The sequence below is a fragment of the Fusarium solani genome (genome assembly GCF_023522795.1).
Source record: "Fusarium solani strain SB1 chromosome Unknown bctg00000006, whole genome shotgun sequence".
Lineage (NCBI taxonomy): Eukaryota > Fungi > Ascomycota > Sordariomycetes > Hypocreales > Nectriaceae > Fusarium > Fusarium solani.
In genome coordinates this window covers 2,929,789-2,939,982 of record NW_027072151.1, presented here as the reverse complement: position 1 = coordinate 2,939,982, position 10,194 = coordinate 2,929,789, and the positions used below count along the sequence as shown (strand labels likewise).

The window sequence follows — 10,194 nt, the reverse complement described above, 5'->3', positions numbered from 1 at the left end:
CTTTGTATTGATGTCAAGTTGCACGCGGGATGATAGACGATGCAAGCGAACAAGATGTGTGAGGCGGGAAGCGCGCAAGATAGGATAACCTTGACAGGCTCACGATGCGATAGACGCTGGTGTAAGCCGGACGTTGGACGATGGGGTAGCTGCGTCAAAAGTGGGCAGCCTTGCTAACCTGTGGATGGATGGCGAACAAGTAAAAAGCTGAGGCGAGGCGGACGAGAGGATCAAGAACTGAGGACAGATCTGAGGCTCACGTTGGTCGCGGTTGGAAAAGTGGGATATGTGAGTCGAGAAAGACGACGGAGAAGGGAAGGACAAGAACAAGAGCGTGAACGAAGATGCGGACGGGATGGAGGATTAATACGTGAGCCGGGATGGAGAGAACAGGCGGCCCAGTCGTTCTGACGAGGCTTCCAATACCCACCCTCGAGCAGGGGTGAGCAGGGATGGTGGAACTGGGCGGTAGCTGCGGTGTGTGGACTCGTACTGTAGAAAGGATCTTGGTGGGTGGGCTAATTAAGGTGTAGTATGCTGTACAGTACAGCAGAGACTGACCGACCGCGGGTCCCGGGCGTGCGTGGGCGTGTGACGATGATGTAGCGTGCGTCTTGGGTGGTGTGTTTCGAGGGAATGAGAAGGAGATTCGCTCTGGCAGAGTGTTGGTGATTGCTGGCGAGCTGAATTATGGATGCCAGTGTAGTGGCCTGACGGGAGGAAGAGACGTTGATAATAAATCAACTGCACGCGACGAGTGACAGACTGAAGGCAGATTCTTGACGAATGCACGTTGAAGACGCTGATGCAGGGCTAGAAGCTGCCGCTAGCTAGGTACTGTATCCGTAGATGGCCTGCTTTTGGTGTTTGAGATGCAGATTGAAATAAAGATGAAAATGACCTTGAAGACGTGGGATGAGACAGGAATGGGACCCATCCCATGGGACCTGGGCGAAAGATGGAAAGAGCCCCCCAAATCCAAGCCCGGCCAAGGTGGACGCGTGACGACACCTCAGCAAAGAGTCCGCCCGTTGACAGCACGCATGGCTTCACCTCCAGGGGGTCCACCCGCTAACAAACGTCCTCTCCAAAGCCAAAATGGTCGCTGGAGGTCGGCATGTTCGGTGCCCGTTGAGTGCTGTAAGCTCCGTGCCTCCAGCTGGCAGAGAGGTCTCCTTACCGGTGAGGTCCTGTCGACCCACTAATAAAACACCCCGGGTAAAGTTGTCTCAATCCAAAAAAAGAGCCCCCGACAAAAAAGAAAAAAAGGGCCAACTCCAACAGAAAAACATCCCTGTCGGCTGACGCCCGGCTACAGAGTGGAGTCCTGATGACGCTCATTGGATGTTTCAAGCCGTCCCTCGAAAGCGGGTTGGCTCCTTGCCCTGGTCTGGCCTGCTGCGACCACTACAACCTTTTTACTCGTCTCGCTCTCGGTTTACGCGTACGTACAGCCCAACTCTATTCGAAGACGACGAAACGGGTTGAAACGAGGCAGCTGTTTAGGGGCGTAAGAGGCTGAGTCGGGCTGTGTACTGTAGGTACTCGTTTGCCTGCTTGCTATGACTCTTATGTTTGTGTGTGATTACAAGTGCAAAACGCAACATGTTGTGCATATCGATGGGAAAACAAGAACCTGTCCAAGAGTCTAGGACTCGCTCTGAGTGAGACATAACGGCAAGCCGCAGATTTCTGACACCTCACGATCCATCCCCAACTCCCGACCGCCATCTCTCATTCCTGGTAGCTGGCTACGTAATTAGCGGCGGCATCAGTCGTCATTCTCGATACGGGCGGTGGCTTGTACAGTAGAGAGAAAAGAACCCCAGCCTCAGCCCAAGGACAACACAAAGAAGCAACGTTGAGAACAGTTACAACCCACCCTTGGGAAACCCCCAAGACTGAGTGGACTTGCATGACGTCCGTCCAATACAGCATGCAGCCCGCCAACAGCAGAAATCGGCAGCAAAAAGCAACGACAACTCAAGGAGCGGTGCGTGGCTTGGGGCATTTCTTGGTTCTTGGGGGAATGGGATGGGATCCATGATCCAATGCGAGATGGATGTCATGGATCGCCCACTCACACAGTGGCATGGCAGAGGCCAACGAAGAGCGGGCACTGGGCGGGCGCCAGGGGGGCACCAACGCCAGAAGCGCCTCCGAACACCAAACCGAGCAATTCAACGTGTCCATCATGGGATGGGGGAGACTGGCTACTTCTCTTGCGCCTGCATAACACGCAGCAGCGCAGCAACACACGGGAGTGAGCGAGACTGCTGCTGCGACAGACAGCTACGAGAGCGGTTACGAGACGGCGTCATATCATGCGCGAGCCCGCTAAAATCTTGACCGGCTGCACCCTCTCTGCCAGGTGCTGTTGTCAGTCCCGTCTTGGTATTGTCAGTAGGAATGGAAGCTAGGTCTTGAAGATACAAGGGATATTGCTTGGTAGTCCGTATAATCACCGATGAGGTCTCTTGGTTCGATTGCGCCGTATTGTGGTGCAGCTATTTTCAGCCCTGTAGGAAGCACTGAGCAGACAATCTCGTAGGCGAGACCAGGAGCCTACCAACACTAGGGAACCGGCGATGCTGATCACCATTTTCCCTGGCATCTATTTGCTGGGCATTCCAGATCCGGTGCCAAGTGCCGCCTCTCTCACTGTTCGCTTACTGAAATGACCCAAGCCCCCGGGTTCAACAGCATTCGACTCCCACCGGGCGTTATCCCTCGAGCAAATGTGCAGATGGACTTGACCCCTTTGATTCGTCTTTACCGCAGCTGAACAGCAGATGTGCAGTCGCAACAGAGATGCCATCACCAAGAGTCTGAAAACGTGCTTTGCCTCCACCTCCAACTCCAACGGGTTATATCCCTGCCCGGGCTAGCACCACGCTCCATCTCATTTGCACCCACCTCCCTAGCAAAAACGAGGCAATCAACGAGACGGGGCACCCAGCGATTGGCTCTCGAGCGCGGTCAGGTTGGCCCACCGCATCTCGATTGGCTCCCGCTGTCGCATAGAGTGAGGCGGACGGCGCCATGCTAGCAAGTGTGACTCCCCCCTTCTCCAGACCGAGCCAACCTAATCAGATCCTCTGTCGTTTTCTGCTTCACACCATCTTCTTTTTTGACTGCTTCTTTGTGTTGGCCTCGAAAGAAATAACCTCATGCTCTCGGGGAACTCGGGCCCCTTGCTCAAACGATGCCGATCTCATCGTGTCCTGGACTAGGTCCGACTAGTCTAGACTCTGCGATCATCACGACGGGACAGGCATGACCCAAGCTTCTCAATCCCTCGACCGAGTCCAATGTCGCGAGGGTTTCGCCCGGGCCCTGTGTCATGCAGTCGAGGACACATGCAGCTACTGTACGAGTTTCTTCTGACTCGAACATGGAAAAAGCTTGGCTTGGCTGTAATTACCTCGTCCTGCGCGTGTTTTAGTCCCTAACCCAGGAACAGCAGTTGTCGGTCTGCTGCGTTGTCGACTTATGTTAGCTTTTGCAACCATCACGGCCGCTGTCTTGATGCCGGGCACCCGGGCGTCTGCAACCTTGAGAGTTGCTTGCAACCCTCTCCGCGGAAGCTCATCCGGATCAACAGCCCCGATTCATCCCCTTCTCGGAATCCGTAGATATCCTCAATCCTCCGAAGACGTTGATGTTTAGCTGCGGCAGATAACATCTCCCGAGCCACCTGAGCTTGTTGGTTGGGCTCTCAGAGACATAAGTTCCACTTTCCACTGCCCCGTTGCCTCGTTCCCTTGTGGTGATCATGCGGGCTCAACCTCTGCCATGCCCGTTTCAACTCGAATATTTCGCAGATCATTTACGGAACCGGTCCACCAGCTCCTGGGTTTTGATCCCGTGCCCGTGCGGTGTCGCTTCAGCCGCCCGCGCGCACGTGTGTGAAGGGGAACGCAATGCAGACCTTGGCCACCCACCGCGCTTGATTGTGTGTTTGCTTACGACGTCTTGATACCTTGTGTGTCGATCCGCGGCTTGGGCAGAACACGTGCGACACCTTTGACAGACGCATGTCTCGATAGCGCTAAGCTGGGCGGCACCCCTTTGATAGGCATGCATAGATGCCTCTGCCTTTACCTCCGAGTCTGGAAATGACAACTATTAGCGAGCAATGCGGGAAAACACTAGTCTGCTTTCTCGTCACCTGACTGCAAGTTGTCAGTTGTCTAATTCACAGTTGTGATTATCTCGCAGCTCCAGTCAGCCACCCTACACGCCCACATTTGTCTTGTGAATCCCACAGTTGATTACCTTTTACAATGCCACAATAAGTTGCCTAAAGCACTTGGAAATATGCAGGACACTGTAGGGAAACCCTGGCTCGAGGTGATTGAGCCAAGCCGAACAGCTTGTATCTGTTACATGGCTGCATGAAGGAGTTCGTAATGCATTTGGCGAGCCCGAAGCAAGCTTCAACTAGGGCTGATGTCTACATAACGAACCATGACTCGACAAACCACTGTCGGCAGTCTATGCTTCTTGGTTTCGGCAGCCAAACGGGACGTGTCCGTCAACGCTGGGATCCCCTTGGGATGATTCTCCAACATCATGCCATGATAAGCGCCTAGCGTACTGCTAGAGCCATATCATAGGAGTCACGCAGACTGAGCAATGGCCAACACCCACAGACGCCAGTTCCAACTCGGTAGGCACCTCGCCGCAATCGTCGTCCGAGCTCGGGTCTAGCGGCCCGGCGATGAGATCGAAGCAGCATATCGTGGATCTCCTCAACCACCGGGACCAGGACCCTTTTGTCTGCGGACTCGGGGGTGCCCACCTGGCCCCGGAGGTGGCAAACTGCCCACCGAGACACGTGTAGTGCTCCGAAGAGCTCTCCTGGCGGCTGGCTCCCCTCCCGGAACGGGGATGTTCCTGGCAACGGCATGTGCCGGTGACAGGCCCTGTTGAGCGCCATCGAGCCATGTTGAGCTCTTGGTTACAGATTTAAAGTTGTTGACTTGAGACCAACCTTGCACACTGAGGAGCTAATATCTTGTCTCCTCAATAGGGCATCCAGGAGAGGAGACAACTAGGCATCTGGGCAAGGAGATGAGGTATGAGGTAATAGTCAGCTGCTTGGTTGTATCCTCCAATTTAGACAGTAATTATTATTAGGTACTCATCTCGCATCGGCGGCAATGCCGAATCGGCCCCTCTTAATCTCCTAGGCTCCGTAGTGTCAGTCCGTTAACAGTGGAAATGGCCGGCGTCGTGCTCGGGGGCCCTGGAGAACCATGCGCCGCCCAGAGCCGGAGAAATCGCCGGATGGTGGCTTCCCTTACCTGACACCGGCGAAACTTCGGAAAACTGGTGCTTCGCAAGATGACGCCTGGCTTCAACCAATCGAAACCCCACAGCTCGGCCCATCATGACACCTCTCCCACTAACGCTTGGCAGGCTGACTAAGCGGGTGGTTGACGTGACCTTTCTCATCTCCTTGAGCTCTATGTGAGCTATTCACAGCACATTACGGCACAATGCGCCGGTTCAACTTGGCACTCCTGGCTGTGATCCAGCTTGCCCGAGCTCGCTCTCCGAGCTTTAGCATCCACGAGGATCTGTTGACGTATCCTCAGGTAAGCCATCCCGGGATGCCGAGGGGTTGACTGATGCTCATTGTTGGCAGTTTGAGGTCATCTTCGCCGACGACTACATCTCCGAGAAGGACGCCAATTCCCTATTGGAACAGAGTGTTCAGCATTCCACCTACTCGGCCGACTTTGCGCAATCTACCCTCCAGCAGGTCCGAGAGGCCAACGAGCGCGACAATGACCAGACCAACGAAGGCGAAACAGGCCTGTCGCATACATACGAGCTGATGAAGCTTCCTCCCCACCAGTACCTATGCTCCATTCCCGTCATACAACCCCCGGCGCCCGAGAACAAGACCGCCAACGAGCTCGCCAAGGCCGAGGAGGCACGCGAGCTTAGTCGTGCGACTGCGAGTGGATGGGAGCTTCTGGGACAATTAGAGAATTCATGCCTCTACTTTATGTCAGGATGGTGGAGCTACAGCTTCTGCAATAACCGAGAGATTGTTCAGTTCCACGCACTTCCTTCCATACCCAACGGACAGCCTCCTAAGCGCGACCCGAACACAGCGCAGTTTGTCCTGGGACGGACACCTGCGATCCCTCACAATGCTGCGTACCAGGCTAAGAAGAATGGTCAGGAGGAGCCAGCTCCAGCAGAACTGCAGGTCAAGGGCGACCAGCGATATCTGATCCAGCGACTGGAGGGAGGAACCATCTGCGACTTGACAGGACGGGAGCGTACCATCGAAGTCCAGTATCACTGTGTACCGGGCATGAAGAGCGATCGAATCGGCTGGATCAAGGAGGTGACAATTTGCGCGTACCTCATGGTGGTGAATACGCCGCGCCTTTGCAACGATGTCGCTTTCCTACCCCCCGAGGAGACGAGAGCGAACCCCATTACTTGTAAACTCATCGTTGGAGAGAACGACACTCCTCCTTTGCTGGACCAAACCGCCCCCGCTGAGGCACCCATCGCTCAGGAAGCGAAGCAGCAAGAAGGCTCAACTGCCCAAGATGAGCCTCCCGCGAAGGAGCAGGTCAACATCGGTGGCGTTATTGTCGGCGCACGGAATGTCCTGTCTTTTGCCGACGAAGCTGGGAAGCCGCCTGCGAAGCTCGCTCCTCCTCAGAGTTACTTTGCCAACACGGATACGGATGCCGAGCGCTTTATCGAAGTGGTGGCCTCTGGAAAGTCTGCGGAGGAAGGCGGCGAGTCTAAGGTTCTCGGCAACCCGGAGCTTGAGAGGCTGGACCTTCAGCCCAGTGTGGTGAAGGACATGGCGGAGAGGATGAAGAAGATGGCAGGGAAGCACGGTTGGAAGCTGGAGCTCGTTGAGTTGCCGGGCGGTGACAAAGAGTTGAGAGGCTATATCGACGCGGATGAGGATGAGTTGGCCAAGGACAAGGCTCAAAGGAAGCAGGAAGCGGCTGCAGGTAAACAGGAGGAAAAGAAGGTAGCCGAAGGTCAGGGTGAGGTGAAGAGTGAGAAGAGCGAAGAGAAGGATGAGAAGCAGCAGGAAAAGAGTGAGAAGGTTGCGGAGAAGAAGGGGGCAGAGGGAAGTCAGGAGGAATTCTTCCAGAAGGAAGAGCTGTGATTGAGTAGACCTTGTTCGGCGTTATGGTATGGGTTATTGATAGCATGAATATACATTTCACGGGCATATGTGTGTTGTACGCATATTTATTTGACTTTCATTTACTTGATGCCTATCTGTTGTCATTGTCGAAGAGCTATAAACTCGCTTGATCTTACGTGCGATGGGTTCTTGGTCAGGCGTATGCATTCACCTCCCGGCCACCTGCACGGTTTGCTAGATGAGTTTGCTGGTTCTGGACACTGGCCCTGGTCTCTGATGCGATGAGATCTACGGTTTGGCGGCGATACCCTTGATGGTTAATGGTAGAGGTTTATGACGAGGGCGACTTGCTGTAGGCTGATTCGGGAGTCACGGTGGGAGGCGAAACTCTTTTGTATCGTATTTGATGGGGAAATGAAGCGATTCCCATGCAACCCAAGGCTCGCCCGACGCCCTTGTTGGCCTACTCCTGTCACAGATAGAGTTATGGGCACAGCACCTAGTATTGAACGTGGTTTCTCATGAACTGTACTGACACCATGCCCAATGCAGCGCGACGACGTACCCGAGATGTCTGGGGCAATACGTATCCAAGATATCCCCCTTTTGATCGGTAGAAGTTTAAGGCTTACGAATTCCTACTACAAGGAGACGCAGTTAGAATGATTAGAATGGCCTTGTAGTTCTCGCTCGATTGGGGCAAGCCTTCTGTATGTGATGGACGCTTGAATTCTTTGATGAACATTAGATGGATGTCGCCCTATATCACAACTCTCCTCTTTCTATTCCTTGCTGAATCCAACCAGTGAGGAATCCCCGCTATCTTAGAGCACCAGGGCTCAAGGCAAACTTACTAGGTATGTGCACCTATATACGCTCCCAATGGCATGAAGCTGGTGCGATCAGTAAGAGGCAGACCAGTGTTGCACAGAGAGTCAACTCCTGCACGCAGCTTGGCCCAGTCACGCAGAATTATAAAACAGTACGCTGTTTGTGGCGAATTCTTTCAGATATTCTCCATGAGCACTGCTTGGAGTATACTGGAATGAAGAGCGGAACTCACAATCTTGAATGGTGAGAAAGGATGCATCATTTGGATGTTGGCGGTGAAGGCATTTAAGCAGCCTCTGGCAACTACTCGAGAGCAACACCATGGCGACTCAATTCTGACGCACAATAGAATGGCTCAATTCCCTGATCATGTTCACTTTGAGAAGAGCTCAAGCGGTATATAGCTTACCACATTCTCTGGTCCCTGGTCTGTACTACAACTTCACCTAGATCTGGCTGTCCTTTTACTCATCTACTCCCGACTCGTCATCTTGCTTGACCCCCAAATGACGAAGCAATGATGTTTTAAGTGCTTCTTGATACTGCCTTGTCATTCCAGCTGGAGTTCCAAACCGCAGTGCGAAATACAAACTCCTGATATGTGGGTAGTTGGACTTGACATAGGGTACGGCATGCTCACAGCGGCTCTGGGGGTGACGAGGAACCAAGGGAGTTTGCTCTGTCTGATATCTATCGCTATTTTCTCAAAGTTGATGCCACCAGGGACTGTTCCTCTCCTGAAGACTCTTTCCTTGACGAGTTCATGCAACCTATCGTCGAGTGACAAGCTGCCACGGTATGGACGGTCGCTTAGTATTTTGCAAAGTCCAAACTGGGAGGCAAATTCACTGAGAAGACAAGGCCATGGAATGAATGAGTGACAATCGGGCACCGTGCATAGCCGGTGATCAGATCTTGACACACCAGTCAGGTTTCTTGGTGCGACAGGATTGCGTAGAAAGTCACACCACAATCATGATATCAAGAATGAAGGTAAAATTCTGCCACGCTTATTGGTTGAATAGCATCGGCGATGTTTTGCAGACGGGCCTAGAAGCACGGCGATAGATCTGGAAACAGGTATTACTGCGATTTTAACTTGATAGCAACATTACTGACCAACGACGGGGCTCTTTGCACACCGATATTGGACAGTGGTTGGAACCATAGGCCGGACGGCATTGTGCCCAGACGGCGGTGGCAAGACGTAGAGATACAGCAAGCTTGATGTCCCTTTCGGCGTGTTGCTAGTTTAGCTATCCGTACCTTGGCCAAAGAAGCTTGTCAAGTCGTGGAGCAAAATGCGTTTGCCACTGGGAGGCAAGCAGATTGCTGTCGTAATAAAGATGCTTGCGGAAGGGCGGCTTCGGATATCCGCAGACAAGAAGCCGCATGATCGCGTGGCATAGCTTGTGGAATGTCAATTTGGCCCACGATCAATAGCGCCGTGGTCCTGCCATCTGCCCGTTGGACAAGGAGGCGTCTAGACTTGGCTGGGAGGCTTTGTTTGTCATGGTCGGGCTGATGTTTGACGAGAATGATAAACGCCAAGGCTTGATAGATCCGCGATGCTTAACGTTACCTTGTTCCAAGCCTTGCGAGAATCTCTGCGTTTCCTGTCGAGATTTTCGGCAAGGGGAATTCTGCGATACCCATCCCTGTGATACTTTCCACTGCATTTCAGCTTTTCACTTGACGGCGAAATGGTCCGAACACGGGCATCTTCGGAAGTCAGGATTTTCAGCTCTTTAGCCTGTGAGCAGGTGTATCCCCTATCCCTGGCGATTTGGTGAACCGCAGATGCAATGCAATAGCCAGACCGCGCCGTCGGAATTGACCGCCTCCTCCAAGTGTTTGCTGCGATGCGGTGCAGTGCGGCACAATGGATTTCAGGCTGCATGGCAGATATGCCGCCAAAGAGGCGGTATGCAAACCCCAGCCGTAGGCCAGATGCGCGTTTAGACCTGGGCAGTTCCCACTTGGTCGCATCTTGCAGAGCGCATCGTTGATCTGGATCTATTGGACCGTCTGTTGGTGCATGTCTGTCTGCGTTCGTAGTAAGTTTGCGAGCTGGAAAAGGTTCCTGATGGTGGCTGAGAGCTTGGGAAGCATTTGAGGCGTAAAGGTTTCACGTGAGAGGGTGGCCAGCTGCCAGGGCGGCCAAGTCCCGACGGGAAAGGCTTGGGAGGAGGTGAGACTTTGCGGGAAAGGAAGACCAAGGC

At 53.5% G+C, this 10,194-nt stretch overlaps 1 protein-coding gene across 1 annotated transcript; it reads left to right on the top strand.

Annotated features, from left to right (window-relative positions):
- Positions 1 to 5,504: 5,504 nt before the first annotated feature.
- On the top strand, positions 5,505 to 7,159 carry MRS44_010638 (uncharacterized protein; the record flags this gene model as incomplete). Its single annotated transcript, XM_046271363.2, has 2 exons — positions 5,505 to 5,603; positions 5,654 to 7,159. 2 exons carry the CDS (start codon positions 5,505 to 5,507, stop codon positions 7,157 to 7,159), a joined length of 1,605 nt encoding a protein of 534 aa, XP_046128334.1.
- Positions 7,160 to 10,194: the final 3,035 nt, after the last annotated feature.